Consider the following 17,275-nt stretch of genomic DNA (forward strand, 5'->3'; position numbering starts at 1 on the left):
CCAGCCTTGGCCTGCTAACAGTAGGAGGAAACAGTGCCTAGATGGTAGAAAATAGGATGGTAACCACCCATGAAAACAAGCCAAAAACTGGGGCACTGAGGATTGCCTGTCCTTTGGAGCCCAAAATATGATGATTTGTGTCACAAGTGTGTGTCTTGGGAACATGGCTGCTTGCATTTTATTTCCTTTTCATTTGTTCAATATCATCCTCCCCCAGTATCATTTCTTATTGAGTACCTGTGTCAAACACGCTTCCTCATTTAACCTTTCCCTGAAGATTACGAGGAAAAAATACCACTTGAGGAAGGTGCTATTAGCCTCATGTTATAGATACAGAAACTGAGGTTGAGAAGTTAAGCAACTTCCCTTAAGTTCATACAGCTTATAAGTGTAAGAGCTGGGATATAAGCCTTATACTTACTTCACAAAGTTGTCTCCAGGTTGGGGAAGGTGATGTTGACCCTGGAAATCCGCCAAAGAACCCCAAAAAGAGAGGGGCTCATAGGAGACAAAATTGAGACTGTGTTCTTGTATCACAACTGGCAGTTCTGGGTGTAGATGGATCAAAGGAGACTGTTCCCATGCTATGCACCATCCTTGGTACACATAGTGCCTCACTAGGCCTCCCTCCCCACCACCACATCCTATCCGTTTCCAGAAATCTCCTGGGCTCCATAAGCAGCTCCCATTATCATCTACAGGCAATGATGCTTGCGTCAGCTATCTGCCATCCCCTGGCCACCCAACTTCCACCACTGAATAACGGGAAACAGTAGTGCACACGTGCTCCTCTCTCCCCTTTCTCGTCACCACAACCCAGTTTCTTTTCCCTCTATTCCACCAATAGAGGGAGCTCTGACCAGCTCACCGGGCATCTCAGAATCAGATGCCACTTTCTCTCTGAACTCAGGCCCATTTGACCACTGAGCAATACAAGAAACTATCAACTACCTCCCCCAAATCTCCCTCTTCCTTGGCCCTGTGACACTTCCTCTGGGGGCCTCTGCTCCAGTGATGATCCCTGGGGCTCTGCTGTGGGTTCTTTAACTCTCAGAACTGCCCAGGGCTCCGCCCTCCTCCTGCCCTATACTCTCTCCTCAGGTGATCTGCAGCCTCACCTGATTCCCAGGCCTCTAGCTGCTTACTCTGTCTTGACCAAGTCCTATAGGCCAGTGGCCGTCTGTTCACCTCACACTTCAGGACTTGTATGATATGCCATGCTGCAGGGCGTGGGATCTGGCTTTTCGGGTGGTCAACTAACACAATCTCAACAAGTGAAGGGGAGCGAACACCAAACAGGGCAAACTTGGAGCAACGAAGGACAGCAGACAGAAGAGAGAGGAGGTGAGTTTGCTCTCTCCATCCCTCCATCACCCCAAACGTAGCATTTCTGAATAGTCTATCCAGAGACATCACACTTGGACAAGTGGCCAGTTATTTGTGAAGCAGTGGCCCACTCATTAAAACAAACCTTGTGTTTTCTGCTCTTTTCCTGCCTAGCTTTCCTCACCCTCACTGCTTGGGGATTGTATCTACCAATAAAGCACTAGCACTGCAGCTTTGCCTCAGGTTCAGTTTTCTAAGTAACCTGAATTAAGACAATACACCTCATCCCAATCATGTCTTCAACCACCACTGACACACTCCCAACCCATTCCCCAAAGTTTACCTCCAATCCAGACTTCTCTGCTGAGCTCTATACCCAGTTGGATCCAACTGCCAGTGGACATCTCCACTTGGACATTCTCACAGGCACCTCAAACTCATTTCTAAAATGAAACTCATAGTGCTGCTCCCCAACCGTGTGCCCTTCTCCTGTGTTTTGGGGGAGTCAGAGATGAAAGACACCTTAAAGGAACTCTCAGTCTGGCTAAAGAAGGAGACAGATGGGTGAACTCACAATTACAATGGAAAGAGACACGTACTGGTATAAAGCAATGCCATAGGGGCATGTACTGAAGAAGAGAAGAAAGGCTGCTTTGGGCTAGGCTTGCATGCGTTCTCTCATTTAGCCTTTACCACAGCCCTGGAAGGTATCGTTATTCCTATTTTGCTGTTGAGAAAGCAGACCAGAAATTAGAAACCTCGCCAAGGTCACAAAGCAACTAAATCCAAGCACACCTGAAAAAAAAGGTTCATATTCTTTGCTGCTCCAGAAGAGGAGCACCTAAGAGGTTACAGGGATTGGAGATTTCCTAAGGTAGCAGTGCCGGAACTGTCTTAATAAATGAACAGGCTGTCAGCTAAGATGGGGTGGGGTGGGGGCAGAGAGATAGAAAGGAAGGAAGGAGGTAACTGGCATTCTTGGCAGTGGGAAGAGGCCTGAGCAATCACATGGTGGCAAAGAAACTGTAGGGGTTCACTAAGCCTAGACCATAAGGCACAAGAGAGGCTGGACAGGTGGGCAGGATCCAAATCATGGATGGCCTCATGCACCATCCTAGTGAATTTAAATTTTAAATTCTAGACACTTGGAGGAACCATTTCAGGATTTTGTTTAACTTTTAAATTCTACTTGAAAGAACCATTTCAGAATTTAAACAGAGAATGACACAGCCCAGTGTGCATTTTGGAAAGGTCTCTCGGGCATCCATGAGAATTGGGTGAGAGAGGCAACAGAGGTAGGATGACCATTTCAAAGACTGCTGAAATACCCAGAGCAAGAAATTATACACAAAGTTAGCAGTGGAGGGAGTGGAAAAAAGTGAACAGATGTGAGAGACAGTAATGAAGGAAAAACTGAACAAGACTGGGTAACTAAATTAGCTAAGGAGAGTGGAGAAGCCATCAGGTACCCTGGTTTGTGGCTTGTTACATACAGGACATGGAAAAGATGCTTTCCATTTTAGACATGCTGACTTTGAGATAGATACCAGCAGGCAATTGAATAAATAAGTATGGTATTCGGAAAGCAGTAATGGTGAGAAACCACTACCAAGGCAAACGGACAGAACAAGAAAGCCCTATCCTCTTCTCGTACCCCTGGGAGTTGCCCAGTCTTGGCCCTTGGTATCTTAAACACCAATGGGAAGGGAGGTCAGCAGCTTAGGTAGAAAGGACAGGAACACAATCCAATCCCAGGGAAAGAACAGTGTGGTCTGCAATTTCCTCAGCACTAGAGGAGGCCAATTTGGAGAGGTGAGGTAAAGACTCTCTGATATCAAGACACAGCCACCCTCCTCAACCAATTCTGGAAGAATTAAGCCCTAATACCCTAAGGTATCCCTTAGGTATATGCATCTAGAATGGTATCAGCTATGTGTAATCCTTGAGAGTACTGAGGAAAGTCACACAAATCATTTTCTCTTGGAACCCCAGTTGAAAAAGGCTAAGGTGCAGAGCAGGTATCAAAACACCATAATCCACTGGCCTTCCCAAAGGGTACATCAATTGGGAATCCGCCCAGCACTAACGTGTGCCCTGGGCTCCCAACCTGGAACCTCCTTGTCCTGTTTGCTCCTTTCCCACAAGCAGAGGACCTGACCTAGCTGGAGCTGCTCCTAAGCACTAGGGGTCTCTCCCTCCAATTGGATCAGAGACCTCTGGCAGCCTGCGTAGGATTTCCCCAAGGAGGGAATAAAAGAGAGTATCAAGGGAATTCCCTGGCAGTCCAGTGGTTAGGACGCCACACTTCCACTGCAGGGGGACGCGGGTAAACGACGCAGACAAAAAAAAAAGAGAGAGACAGAGAGAGAGACAGAGAGAGAGAGAGAGAGAGAGAGAGAATCAAGGAGTCAGCCAACTGAACTAAACTGGGGTTACGTTCTAAAATGCCGGGGCACTGTTCATTGGCCTAACGGGCCCCAAATCTAGAAGTGATTTCAGTAGGTCTGGGCCAAGGCCCAGAAATGTGCAAAGTTTTTTTCAAAGGAGCTCCCCAGCTGATACTAATTTGTAGTGGGACTTGGGAGCAGCTTTTGCAACTTCTATCCTTTCTTACCGGTCTGTTGCTTTGGTCCTCCCTTGCTTAGTAAATGTTCCCTCTGAGAGACCCCAGATCTTATGGGGAGACTGTGCCAGTGCATCAGAAAGTTGTCTGGGGCGATGATCATACCATTAGCCCAGCTCCAAACACTGGCTTGAAGAGCAGTGGAAGATCCAGAAAGCAGAGGCAGGCCTGCTGGCAGAGACGACATACTCCTGGCCTCCTAACTCCATAAACGAACTCAGGAGCTAGCCCGTGGTCTAGCCCTTTTCCCCTTGCTCCGAGAAACTTACTGCACACAAATTTGAGGAACACGGCATTCTACTGGTCACTAGAGGGAGACCTTCATATGTGACCCAGCCAAAGCCTCCTCAGCATCCCTTCTCCTCCACTCCTGCTCTGAGCCAAACGGCCCAAGTCCCACTCCCAACACCACACAGAGAACACTGAAGCAGAAGTGACTTTAATCAAGGGGTGAAGTCCTCAATCAGGGAGACCTCACTTGACCTTTGGTGGTGGGGTCTCAGCCTACCTACCCACCACGGTCCCTGAGTCTCCTCAGGAAGGAGGGAGCAATTGAACAGCAAGTTCCAGCAGAGGTCGGGGAACGGAACTAGGGGAACCAGGTCAAGGGGCAGGGGCACGGCACTGACAGGTGGGAGTGAAGCTGAAAGGGGCAGGAACAGCTTCACACAGGCGGTTCTACCTGGGGGCTACCCAGTGGCTATGCATCAGGCAGAGCGGCACCAGGAGGGCTGAGCGTAGAAGAGGACAGCGAGGGAAGGAGCATTTAGGAGATGAGGCGACCATGAAGCTGGTGCAGCTGCTCCTGGGTGAGCACCAGCCGGTGTCGCTGTCCAAGGCCAGCAGCACACGAGAAGGTCACTTTGCCCATGTATACAGTGTCGTCCTGCTGCTCTTCCTTGGCCTGGGAGTTGGGAAGGGGAAGAGGCCTCCAGGTCAGGGGCTCACTTGAGCTGTGTGCCACTGACAGGGTCCCTGAGCACTGAGACCCTGGGTGACTGAGGCTTGAGGCTGCTAGACTATAATAAGCACATTTTCCAAATCAGAATTGAGGTGCACAGCCTGACAAGGGAGTTTTGAGCCCCTTCTGATGTCAAAAGTCATAGAAGATGTTTAACTGCTAAAATATTGGAATTTCAGGAAGCAATGCAAGCACTCTTAAGATACTTGCAAGTAAGACTTGGCCAGATTTCTCAGGATGTTCAGTTGTTGGACCTGAGACCCTAGAAGCCTTTTCAAATTCTGGAGGAGAGGGGAAGGACCCACCTGAGCCCTCCATACTGCCCATCCCCCTCCCCCGCTCCCTCTTACCCTGAGGAAGGCTGATGAAGGGAAGGTAGCAAAGTCAGTGGGGACCGTGGCTCCAGGGCGCTGAGATACAGTCTCCTTAAGGACCTCATCCTGGCAGAGGGGAAAAGGATTCATTTAGGGGACCCCCACAGGCTAGCCCAGTACCTCCCTGGTTTCACAGGAAGGAACATTAATACCAAAGAAGCAGGGACCAATCCTCTTTATCATAATACTTTTGCTCTCAACTCCAATCCCATCCCTACCCAACATCCTTACTTTACAGATACTTACCCTTTTAAGGCTCAACTCAGATTCTATAGCTTCTGGGAAGCCATTTCCAACCATTCTACTCTGCAGTGATATCAGCTCTGACAGAAGTTGTGCCTGAAACCACACACTCTAAAGATGATCCTAGCTCAACCCACTTTGTTGATAAGAATCTGTTTTCTGTTGATGAGAATCTGTTTGGGAGTGAGGGCAGGTTCCCAAGGCAGGAATCCTGCCTCCCCTTCCATCTCCTCCCCAGTGTGTCATCTAGCACAGGGATGGGCCCCCAGGAACCCTGGGAGTTCTTGTGGAAATGAACATGCTAGGGGCTCCACCACGGAATGTTCTGAAGTGGGCACTGTCGGGTGAAAAAGGGCAGGGTCTAAACTAACCTTGAGCTTCTCGATGGTGTCGCTTAGGGACTTGAGCTGAGCCACTTGCTCCAGGAGCTGGGCCGATGGGCTCTTGGCAGCTGTGGGGATAGAAGGCTAGTGAGGCCCACCAAGGCCCAGGCAGGCAGCTGTACTGGATTAAGGGTCATTAGTGCAGATACTGGACCCGCTCATGGAGTAGACATGTAAGAGGGTAGGTGAATCAAGCAAATTAAACACTGAGACCAAAGGGCAGTGCTAGGAAGAGCCTCTCTGGCGTGGGAACTGCCTGGGGCAAGGGGAAGGGGTGTGTTTTCCATCTCAGGATTTGGCTGGTCCATACCAGGGCTGGTGCGGGTGATGTCCACGACATGGGTGTGTGCGCTCAACTGATTCAATGTCTCCAGCAGCTGGTTAGTCTTACGATACAGCACTCCAGCAGCTAGATCACTGCCAGGGCCCTCACGGGGTAGGAGAGAGAGCTTTGCCACGTGCAAAGGGGGCAGGGCTGCTAAGGATGCCTTCATCTGGGCTCCCTGTGGGGGAAGGGGGAAGAAGGGTAGCGGTAATAAGTGATAGAAGGCCCTGCCATCTATCATCAACGAGGCAGTTACACTCCACCTCTACCCATCCTCCCTGTGACCTCCTCACCTTGAGGATGCTGTTCTCATGCTGGAGCTGGGAGATGTGCAGCCTCATGGCAGAGATCTGCTGAAGCAGCAGTGGTGAGTCCTTCACCAGCCCTGGGCCTGGCACAGATCCCGGAGCCTGCCCAGAGGCACCTCCTATGGGTACCATAACAAATGTCATGAGCCCCAGGTGCAGAAGGCTGAAGATGGGCACCATCCCTACTCATCCCCTTTCCTTATCCCCTCCTACCTCCAGTCTTGATTGCTCCCAAGGGGGTAGTCTCACCCTGCTCCCCCAGCCCCAATTCCCACCAGCCCTGTTAACCCCCCACCAGGATGGGTCTCTACCTCGCTGCTGTTCTTCTGTGCTCAGGATAGCCCATTGGGGAGCAGGAAAAGAGGAGAGAGGAATTAGATGATTTGGGAGTGAGGGGGACATACCAGAGGAATCCTGGGTACGCAAGACGACTTTTTTCCTAATCACCATACCTTCTCTAACAAGACCCTGCCTCTACTTTTGGGGAAAGAGCAAATATGTGTGAAAGACAGAAAAGGGGAGCCAGGCCACGATACAGGGTGCAACACGTGAGGAAGAGTGGCAGCGGGAGTGTGCGCAGGAGGAGAAGCACTTGAGGCCATTCTTGCCTCCCTGCCTCAGACTCCAGCTCCCAGAAGGGCAGCCGGAACGCTCCTGACACCCTGATATGTCTGCACCCTCAGTGCTCCCTAGCAGCAAAACTGAAGTGGAGGATGTAGACACATTCCCATGTTCCTCAGGTTCCCCAGTGCTCTGAGACAAAAGTCACCCTTTTTTGGGTGTGAAGTTTCATAGACTAAGAACCGATATTTGTTTAAAGAGCCTATGCTAAAGCAACTCAATGCGGTAATTCTGGAGACTCCCCTCCCAAGGAACATGGAGCCGTCTGCACCACAAGAGTCTAAAGTCAAGAAGACGCTTGGTCACTTTCAGGGTCAAGCGGCACCAGTGACGGGGGCTTTGATGAGGACAAGACCCTAGGTGAGGCCAGCTGACAAGGCAAGCACAGCAGGGGAGATCTAGAGATCCTGAGGGTTTAATTCCATTACAAGGAGTTTGCCTTCTGGAGGTGAGAAGGGTAAGTAAGAAACTGAAGAGAGAACAAAAACCGAACTACACGGTAGATGAGAACTAACATGGCGGTGGCCGCCTCCTTGGTCAGGAAACTAAGGAGACTAGGCCTGGAAGCCAGAAAAACTCCAGGTAAGGAGCCCTGACCACACTAAGAGACCAGGCAAAGGTCAGAACACAAGCCCCAAGTGAAGCTGGGAGAATTCAGCAATGGAAGAGACAACTACTCTATAGGGTGAAGCCACGTGAACTCAGTGGGGAAGAGAAAATGCAGTGCCCAAGCAGAGGAGGGATCAAGAGCAAGGACCATGCACTGCTGTGGATACCACAGCACTCAGCCCAGCCTGCTGCAGGCTGGTGACCCTCTGGAATACAGGGCTGGGACAGGAAAGCCAGACGGTAGACCCAGAAGGGACATCTACTGGAGTCCGACTGTCACTGTAATTCTGAGCTTCACCAACAACTTGGTAAGGCCCCACTGCCCCACCTTGGTCAGAACTCTGCACATATCTTCAAGGAGAAGTAAAAACTTGGTGAAAGTTGCCAGAGGGCTTCCCTGGTGGCGCAGTGGTTAAGAATCCACCTGCCAATGCAGGGGACACGGGTTTGAGCCCTGGTCCAGGAGGATCCCACATGCCACGGAACAACTAAGCCCACGCGCCACAACTACTGAGCCTGTGCTCTAGAGCCCACGAGCCACAACTACTGAAGCCCGCACGCCTAGAGCCCATGCTCCACAAGAGAAGCCACCGCAATGAGAAGCCCACGTGCAGCAAGGAAGACCCAGTGCAGCCAAAAATAAATTCATTAAAAAAAAAAAAAAAGTTGCCACAGAGTGAAACTGGGCAAGCATATTCCTGGTTGAATATCCAGGGGTAAAAGAGGGGGGCAGAAGTCAAACTGAAGCCAAGGGCAGGAGGGGGGCCATCCAATCTCCTCTGGGCTAGTGCTGCCTGTTCCACTGCACTCACCACCAGCAATGCCAGACACCAGGGTAGCAATACCCGAGGGAGGGGGACCCCGGAGCCCCTCGATTGTGCGCTTGGACTGGCTGTTCAATCGCTGCTTTAACTCTGCTTTCTCTGCCTCCAGCTGGTCGATGTCAGCCTGAAGTGCATCCATCGTCTCCTCGAACTCTCTGTGAAAGAATCTGGGCTTGGACAGTGTCCCTTCCCCATGGCCCCACCCCCCCTTCTCAGTCCTAACTGAGTCCTTGGAGTAGCCCTACTGGTGAGGAGCCAGAGGCAGAAGAGGCTCAGACTGGGATGAGATGATGGGGATGTCAGCTGGGAAGGAAGATGGCGTCTGTCCCCCTGGGGAGTCTCACTACAAGAGGCCCTGGGCTAGGCGGCAGGGAGCTGCTGGAAGGAGGGAGGGGTGGAGTGAGCAGGGGCCTGGGAAGGTGCCTGACTTCTCCTTCTTCCGCAGCAGCGCCTGGGTCTCCTCCAGCCGAGTCTGGACTTTCTCGATGCGCTCATCTGCATCCTTGGCTGCACTGTCCAGCTTCTTCTCCAGGAGGCTCAGCCGCACATTGGCCTCACTGAGCTCTTCCCCCTGGACGAGGGCAGAGAGCGTCTAGTTCCCTTACACCCTCCCATGGCCCCCCAGAGACCTGGAATAGACCACGAGATAGAAAGCTTCCTGAGGGCCCACGAGAACTCCCACTGATCACAGGTGCCACTTCTCCCCACTCAACCCCCAGCCCCCCTGAGTTATGATCACCAACACTCACTGCTTCCCTGTGCTATTCCCCATGCTATTTCCTGGCCCCCCAGATCCAGAGCCTTCCCTATCCTCACCTTGATCTTGAGTGACTTCTTCAACTCCTTAATAACTGTCTCTCGATCTTCAAGCTTCAAGCCCAGGCCTTCAGCATCTGTGATCTCTGCACGAAGGGCTGCAGCCCGCAGCTCAACTGGGGGAGGCTAAGGGTAGGGACAGGAGACAGAGGGCAGGGATAGGGAGAGGAGGTAATCAAGGCACTCCTTTCAGAGATCCAGTCAAAGGGAAAATCTTCTCCTTGCCTCCTAAGCAGGATGGTGCTCCCCAGATTGCTTCCTGCTGCCGCCCAGCCCTCCCTCCCACAATTACCAGCAGCTCTCCAAGTCCTGCTCCTCCAGGCCCCTGGAGCCCCTCCAAGGAGCGACCCCACCCACCTTGCTAGGGGGCCGCTCTGCATCGTACTCTCCCTCCTGCATGGCGGTGGCCAACTTGTTCATGGTACTGATCAAGATGCTGCATGACTGGCGCAGACACTCATAGGGGCTGCCGGAGGGGGCTCCGTAGATCTGCAGGTGTCAAGGGCAGTAGTGAAAACCCCACACTGGCCACCTGACTGCCCCATTACCACCTTCTGCCCAGCCTTCCCAGCCCACCTGCTCGCCTGCTTTGAAAGCCAGCTCCTCCAGGGCAGCCACAGGCAGGCCTTCATTCTCTGCCAGCGGGGCAATGAGCTGGGCGGCAGCAGCAGCCACCTCCTGCAGCACAGCCACCACCCACGTCAGGTGTTTCCTGCAGTCTAGGAGTGTGTCGGATACCTGTGCAACAGGCCAGAGTCAGGAGCCCACTCTAGGCCCCGCACCACAGCTCCCAGCTACCTCAAAACCATTCTTGTCCCCTGACCATATCCAGATCTTGACACGCTGGGACCCTCCTGGTTCTACTTGGCTTCCTTCCCATCCCCCTTCACAGCCCAAACCTGTGGTCCAAAGGCCAGTGCAGCTGGGATCCCAGGAGCATCTGTCCCTGGCATTCGCCTCCGGATCTTCTTGCAGAACTGGCGGATATCACTGCACGAAGTTTCCAGGTCCCGGAGCAGGAGTGCAATATCTGAAGCCTCCTGCCCACCCTACTCAGGGAATAGGAAACAGATGGAGAGCCAAGTCAGCATTAGGGCTGGGGCGAGGAGGTGGGGACTAAAAGGAAGAGGAGCTCAAACAGATCTAGTTGTGCTCTCACCTGCAAGAAGGCCCGCAGCCGTCCCACCTCCACACTCATGCAGTCCAGGGCACTCTGGGTGAACTGTGAGGACAGAAGCAGGTCGTTGTCAGCCCCCAACAGGAGCCCTTCTGCCCCATCACCATCTCTAAGAAGTCTCCGCCCTCGGCTGGCCCCCATCCATAAGTGGGTCCTCTGGCTTCCCTGATCTGGCCTTAGTGACCCTGTTCCAGTCTTATGCGACACCCCTTGAGGGTGTGAACTGATGTCTCCCATTTCTGATCTCTATAAGGGGCTCAACCACTGGCCCAGACACCTCACCTTAATGTGGTCAGCCAGCTGTATGGTACTGTCCTCTGGTTGTTCAGAGAGGTGGATGCTGTACAGATGCTGAGGAGGGATGGCAAAGAAACAGACAGTCTTTAGGCCTTGGAAGAATGGAGAATTCTTCCCGAACTGCAATTTGACCCTGTCATCACAGGACTCCAGAGGTATGAGAGCATCCAAAACCCTCAAGGAGCTGCATCCTAAGGTGAGTCCATCTACGAGCCTCAAGCCATCAGCCTGGGACATACAACCTTGGCTACACTGGCAACAGCCTCCAGCAGAAGAAACCCTCCCTCCCTCCTGTGCCAAGGCTGAATTCTCGCCCCAGACCTGGTAGTACTTGATGGCTTTGGTGAGAGGCTCTACGTTGACAGTCTCGTCCAGCTGGTCCTTGTGCAGCAGCTCAATGAGAAAATCCAAGGAGCGTTCGTGGGCACTCATCTCAGGGTAGAGGCTGCCCACCTTCTTATACATGTCCACACTGCACTGAGAGAGGGCACTAGAGACCAGAGAAGGGCCCTGTGAGGCCAGCGTCTACCAGGCAATCTCAGTTCCAGCCAATCTCGGACCCGTGGCCCTGGAGTAGAGGTCAGGGGTTACTTACTGCTCATAACGGTGGAGTGTGGCCTGCAGCAAACTCAGCGAATACACCAGCCCAGCAGCAAAGCTGAGCTGCTCCCCCACAGCTCCTCGAAGTCCTGGACGCTCTGAACAGTTCTCACTTAGTTCAAATTTCTCCTGGGCCTGCTTCCGGATTAGCTCTGCCTGTGGGAAGAAGCACCAGAGACCTGGGGCTCAGAGCAGGGGATGGAGAACACAGACTCAGGAATAGAGAGAGCTGAGCAACTATGTAGGGGGCATGGATACATGGGGGAGAAAGCAGAAACAGCTCTTAGATGGGCAGGGACTATCACATGGGGAAAGCGTAATGATGCGATTACTGGTGGTTATGAAGATTTGGGATGTGGGGATGAAAGGGTGGCAGGACCAGTGGGACCAAGCTCTTTCCCGCCTTAAAGCTGCCGCTCCTGCTACCTTTCTACCTAGAATGCTATCCTGACAACGACCTCCCCACTAACTCCTAGTCATCTTCTAAGTCTGGCCTCAAATGTCATTCCTTCAGTGACAACCCTCTATCTAAATCGGCTCTCCGACCGTGCTCTCTCAAAAACGCTACCTCCACTTCACAACATGCCATCTCCCCTTCACAACATGCCATCTGTAATATACATCCATCTGTGACTTTGTTGACTGTGCTCCTCCACTACATCATAAACTCTGTGAGCAGGGAGAATGACTGTTATCTTTACTTGGCATCCTCAATGCCTGGTTCACAGCAAGTTCAACAGAGTCCTGTTGGGCACGTGATTGATAGACCATACCTTGCAAATGAGACGAGGCATGAGCAGCAGCACCAGGACGCAGTCATGGTCCCCACCTGGCCGAAGGAAGCTGTCAGGCATGAAGGCTGTCAGCAGGGACATGTGCCGGTTGGCCTGTGCCACCTCCATCTGCCTCAACTCCATCTCAATTGCCTGTGAGGTGGACAGGGAGGTGGGCTCTCACAGGCTGCAGAGAGCCTCATAACCACCATGCCGTGCTCCACCACGTTCCCCGCTTCTAGGCCCAGGCCAGGAGTCTTCCAAACCACCACACAAAGCACGCCCCCATCCAGGAAGTGAAGCCCAGAACCCCACACCAGATCAGCCCACCGCCACACCCAGGCTGGGGTCCCCAACACTCAGCCCTCTGCGACCCACCCACTTTCCTGACCTTGGCATGGGCCTTAGTCTCAGCAAACTTGATTTTGAAGTCAAAAGTCTCTGGGGGTGGCTGCTGCTGCCTCTCCACAGATGCTTCCTGCTGGTTTGTCAGTTCCCGGTTCACATCCTGGGAACAGGGACAGACAATGAGGCACAGCTGGGTCCTCAGGGAGCCCTGAGGAGATGGTGGGCAGAGAATAGCAGGTAGGCAGGCACCTGCAGGTGGGCGGTCAGCTGGCGATACTTCTTGATGGTTTGCTGATAGTCTGCAACTGTCTCCTGGGCCGCCTCCACACGCTTCTGGGCCTCTCGCACCCGTGCACCCGCCATATCCAGCTGCTCCCGCAGCTCCAGTTCTGTCTCACGTGCGTTCTCCTGCAGCTCATCGTTCATTTCATTCATTGCTTCCTGGGAGGCCACAGGGGAGTTGAGGCAAAGGAAAGTCAGAGTCAGGGTAGCAAGCCAGGGTGGGTTCACTCACCACGCCTCCTACTCAAAGGTCAGGGGGTCACATGTCAGCCCTTCTCTCAGCAAGTCACTTCCAACTACCCTCCATCAGGGTCATGAGTCAGAGTCTGCTCTTCTCTTACCAAGTCCCCCACGGTTTCTCTCAATTCCCGCACTTTCTCTTCCAGATTCAGGTTCCGGTCTGTCAGCATCTCCACCATCTCCTCAGCACCCAGGGCAGCATCCACCTGTGTTACAGAGAGGGAACAAGGAGAAGGGCTGAAAGGCACCTAGAAACAGAAGGTGCCTATAACAGAAGCGAGTCAGTGGGGGTGCTCTGGGCAAGGCGCTGGGCTCCCCAGACCTGCTCCTTGAGCTCATCAATGGTGCTCTCTGCCTGGCTCAGCTCCTCCTGCAGACGCTCCCGCTGTTGCCTCACAACTTCCAGCTCTTGGTTCTTCTTTTCCATGAGCTTCTGGAGTTTCACGTGCTCCTGCTTCTCGGAGGAAGAAAGATCCCGCATTCTGTGGGAAAGTGAAGAGAGAGGAGAGCGCGTGTCGGAGTCACCGGGTGGTGGGCGCTCTAACACATTTGGAGACAGGAGAGTGAGCCGCACAACGAGAGGACCCTACCTCACTAGGGCATCCTTTAGGCGGGCGTTCTGCTCCTCAAGCTGCTTGAGCTGATAACTGGACGCAGCGCCATCTGAGCCTGGGGAAAACCATTAATACTTTCAGACAAAGTTCCAACCCCACCATTTGGCCCCCAGCAGCTCCTGGCCCCTTACCCTTCTCTTCAATCTCAGCCTTGAGGATCTCCAAGTCAGTGGTGAGCTCGTCCACACGCTCCTTCAGCGCCTCCACCTCTTGCTGTAGGGACTCAGCCCGCTCTTCGGCCATCTCCTTATCCAGAGTGGCCATCTCGATGGCATCAGCAGTGTCAGCCATCTCCTCCATGTAGCGTTCCTTTGCCTCTAGGGCCTCCTTGGCTTCCTGAAGAGGAGTGGAGGTTGGTTGGGTTACAAGCACAGAGCTGCCTCATGCACCCTTTCTCACAGGACACTCCAGGCTCCAGTTTCAGCTTCCAGTACACTTCCTTGGGCCCCATGCCTCCCCAAACACCCTCTTCATCCCAAGTCCCACCTTCCGAGCCTCCTTGAGGCGCCGCTGCAGGTCTGCCTGCTGCTCCTGCATTTTGCTTTTCCATTCCTGCACCTGCTCCAGCTGTATCTTGTGTTTCTCCAGCTCTTTTAGCTTTGCCTTGTCTTCTGCACGTTTCAGTCGCAGGGTCTCCAGTTTCTCCTCCAGGTCCCGCACTTGGGCCCTCAGCCCCTCCTCCTCCTGCAAAGGAGAGACCCTTCAGTCTATGCACAGCCTCCCCCGTTTTCCCCATCAAGACTGAGCTGGAGTGGAAAGGACAGGAATGTGTGCAGACATCATTCCAGGCCCAGGGCCAAAGCAAGTGGCATACAAACATCTGAGAAGAGCCTGATACATAAGGGGAAAGTGTGGAAGGGCAGAGAGTATAAGAGCTTAGTCAGTGATGGGGTACCTATATGCTGTGTCCCCCACTCTTCTAATCCAAGTTCCGGGTCTCCCCCAACCCTGGGAAACTTCGAAGACCCTGCCAGGGGTCATAGGCCCTTTCGTGTCTTGGATCTTCTTCACTCCAACCCCAGACCTTACCTTAGACGGGGAAGGAAGCGGTGGGGCTGCTCCAGGAGAGGTGAGGGCTGGCGTGGGGATGATGGGTGCCGCCAGCGGAGTCTGAGCTGGGGTGCTGGGCTCACTGCTGCTCAGCTCACCTGCTGATGCTGAGCCAGAGGGGCCCAGGGAACTACTGGCCCCAGCTACCCCAGTGCTGGCTGGGCGGGTGGGCTATTCAGACAGGGTAGGGGCAGACCAGAAGTGTAGGGGACAGGGGTGGTGAAAGAGAGTAAGACAGAATATGAGAATATGGTGAGGGAAGTGACAGAAAAGGAAAAAGGCAGAGAGTATCAAAGCACAAAGAGAACAGAGAAACAGTGACGAGCAGAATGAAAATGACACAGTCAGAGATAGCGACAAAGGACCGGGGCAGGGTGGGGGTGAGAGGATGGCAGGAGAGGAAGGGATGGAAAAAGACATAAGATTACAATGCTCCTCCCTTGGCACTGACCCCACATTCCTCCAAGCTCTGGCAGTAACCCCTTAGAGCAGAATCCCATACTCCCCAGACCATTCCTTCTGTGACCCACTTGTGATCATTCTAGCAATTTCTTAATACTCCCAATCCCATTGTTGCTCTGGGCCTGTGCCCTCCTCCCCCAGAGTGAAAAAGTGCCTCAGTGTCATTCCCAGAGAAAAAGAACAGATTGATCTCTAATTTTCATGTTCCCAGAGAAGGCTGGGCTAAAAGTGGGGGTACTAGGCCCCCCAGCTCTTTAAATCAAGCTGATTCTCCTCCCCTTGATCTACTTCAGGGGACCCTGCAGGTGAAAGAGCCAGGGTGAAAGTTGTAATCCTTGGCTCCCCTCTGAAACAAGGTCAGTACAGCCAACCCATCTGTCACCTCCCTCCCTCCAAGACAGAGGGGCTCTAATCAGATGACACGACCCAGGCCCCTGTGGAGCTGAGGCCCTGGAGCAGACAGGCCTGCCCAGTGCTCCTCCCTGCAGGGCTGAGCCCTGAAGCTCTCCCGATGGGCTGACACTCAGAGGCCACATGCCCAAAGCCTTTCACAGATACACCCACCTCCTTATCTCCTGACATTTACACTGCCAAGTTTTTTCACCTTTCTTCCAATCCCCGCCCTCCCCCCCAACACACAGCTGGTCTAAATGCCCTACACACACACACACACACACACACACACACACACACACACACACACACACACACACACACACACACACCCCTCCCCCCCAACACACAGCTGGTCTAAATGCCCTACACACACACACACACACACACACACACACACACACACACACACACACACACACACACACACACACACACACACACACACACACACACACACACACCCCACACACCCCCCCCCCCCCCGGTCTAAATGCCCTTCCTCAAGAAAGCCTACCTTGATTAACTACAACCACTCTTGTTTCTCTTCTGCGCTCAAGCTACCGGCTCAGACACCCTCCTTAGAGCCAGAAGTCACTTTCCCCGGAGGGGCCTGTCATTAGCCTCAGTCCCCTCACTCCCCTTAAGAGAACCCAGGGTACACTGTGACCAACTTATACTTGCTCATACACATGCCCACACACATGCACACGCCTAAAATGAGTGTGTGTCCACTCAGCAGTAGCTTGTACCGAGGCCTGTTTTTCCTCACCTTGGGCCGCCGGGTTGTAGTCTGGACAGGCAACAGGAGCCAGAGGAGTAGTAGTCAGGAAAGAAAGGATAATGGCAGAAAGACAGCAAAAGGGACAGCAATGAGAGCAGAAGCAACAGAAATGAGGCTACGCTTAGCGGTCCCACCACTCCTCCCCCATCCCCAGCCCATCCCCTTCATCCAGTGAATCACCTCGTTCCCATTCCAGGAACTCAGAACTCCTATTTCCCGTTAGTTCCTTCTCCCACTTTTGTCCTGCCCTTGCAGACCTCACCCCTTCAGACACCCTGGAAATCCTGGAAGTCCCTGTCTCCTAGGCTGAACCACAGGAGACCAAACACAGCAGCTGGTAGAGAAGACCAGTCCTTCTGCAACAACGTCTCCCACTCTATCCCAGAGCCCCGCCCACCCACCACTCCCAAGGACTTTCCCAGGTCAGCCCCTTCCTTCAAGTGCTAGACTCCACAGAGGACTCCCTAGAAATACCATGTGACAAGAATGATGATATGAGCCCGAAGTGAGCGATATGAACCCAGCAGAGGGAGATCAGGTCCCCAAGGCAGAACAGCCCTACTGTATACCCCACCCCCACCCCCTTCCCCAGGACCAGTTCCAGCAGCAACTCCCTTCCCCAGGGCAGAGGGCTCAGGTGTCAGGACCATGAATACTGCATGAGCCTGAAGCCCAGAGCTCAGCAAAGTAACCCCACCCAGCTGCAAGAAAAGAGGGGGAGGGTGGGCAGCAACATAGGGAAACTACTGCCCTAAACCAAATCCAGAAACCCCTCAGGTTACTGCACAGTGATACAGATGATTAACTCCAACTCCCAAATAATGTTCCTGATACCCAGTGTC

The 17,275-nt window shown here is 53.2% G+C and overlaps 1 protein-coding gene across 3 annotated transcripts in view; it reads right to left on the minus strand.

The window, feature by feature from the left end:
- Positions 1-4,378: 4,378 nt before the first annotated feature.
- Positions 4,379-17,275, minus strand: part of DCTN1 (dynactin subunit 1) — a 30,275-nt gene continuing 17,378 nt past the window's right edge. The window contains exons 5-29 of one of the 3 annotated variants that reach the window (XM_082672376.1): positions 16,422-16,442; positions 14,774-14,965; positions 14,231-14,428; positions 13,876-14,080; positions 13,721-13,799; positions 13,453-13,612; positions 13,232-13,336; positions 12,858-13,049; positions 12,652-12,768; positions 12,261-12,413; positions 11,483-11,643; positions 11,209-11,377; positions 10,873-10,941; positions 10,573-10,635; positions 10,313-10,462; positions 9,990-10,151; positions 9,771-9,902; positions 9,414-9,539; positions 9,026-9,168; positions 8,619-8,752; positions 6,529-6,662; positions 6,221-6,413; positions 5,899-5,978; positions 5,261-5,350; positions 4,379-4,853 (exon numbers count right to left, since the gene is read on the minus strand). In XM_082672376.1, the coding sequence (XP_082528502.1) occupies positions 4,716-4,853; positions 5,261-5,350; positions 5,899-5,978; positions 6,221-6,413; positions 6,529-6,662; positions 8,619-8,752; positions 9,026-9,168; positions 9,414-9,539; positions 9,771-9,902; positions 9,990-10,151; positions 10,313-10,462; positions 10,573-10,635; positions 10,873-10,941; positions 11,209-11,377; positions 11,483-11,643; positions 12,261-12,413; positions 12,652-12,768; positions 12,858-13,049; positions 13,232-13,336; positions 13,453-13,612; positions 13,721-13,799; positions 13,876-14,080; positions 14,231-14,428; positions 14,774-14,965; positions 16,422-16,442 (3,366 nt within the window). In that variant the 3' untranslated portion in view covers positions 4,379-4,715. Of the gene's footprint in view, positions 4,854-5,260; positions 5,351-5,898; positions 5,979-6,220; positions 6,414-6,528; positions 6,663-8,585; positions 8,753-9,025; positions 9,169-9,413; positions 9,540-9,770; positions 9,903-9,989; positions 10,152-10,312; positions 10,463-10,572; positions 10,636-10,872; positions 10,942-11,208; positions 11,378-11,482; positions 11,644-12,260; positions 12,414-12,651; positions 12,769-12,857; positions 13,050-13,231; positions 13,337-13,452; positions 13,613-13,720; positions 13,800-13,875; positions 14,081-14,230; positions 14,429-14,773; positions 14,966-16,421; positions 16,443-17,275 lie in introns of all 3 variants that reach the window. The other 2 variants (XM_082672377.1, XM_082672378.1) reach the window with 2 other exon arrangements.

Source organism: Grampus griseus, assembly GCF_964374135.1.
Source record: "Grampus griseus genome assembly, chromosome: 15".
Taxonomy (NCBI): domain Eukaryota; kingdom Metazoa; phylum Chordata; class Mammalia; order Artiodactyla; family Delphinidae; genus Grampus; species Grampus griseus.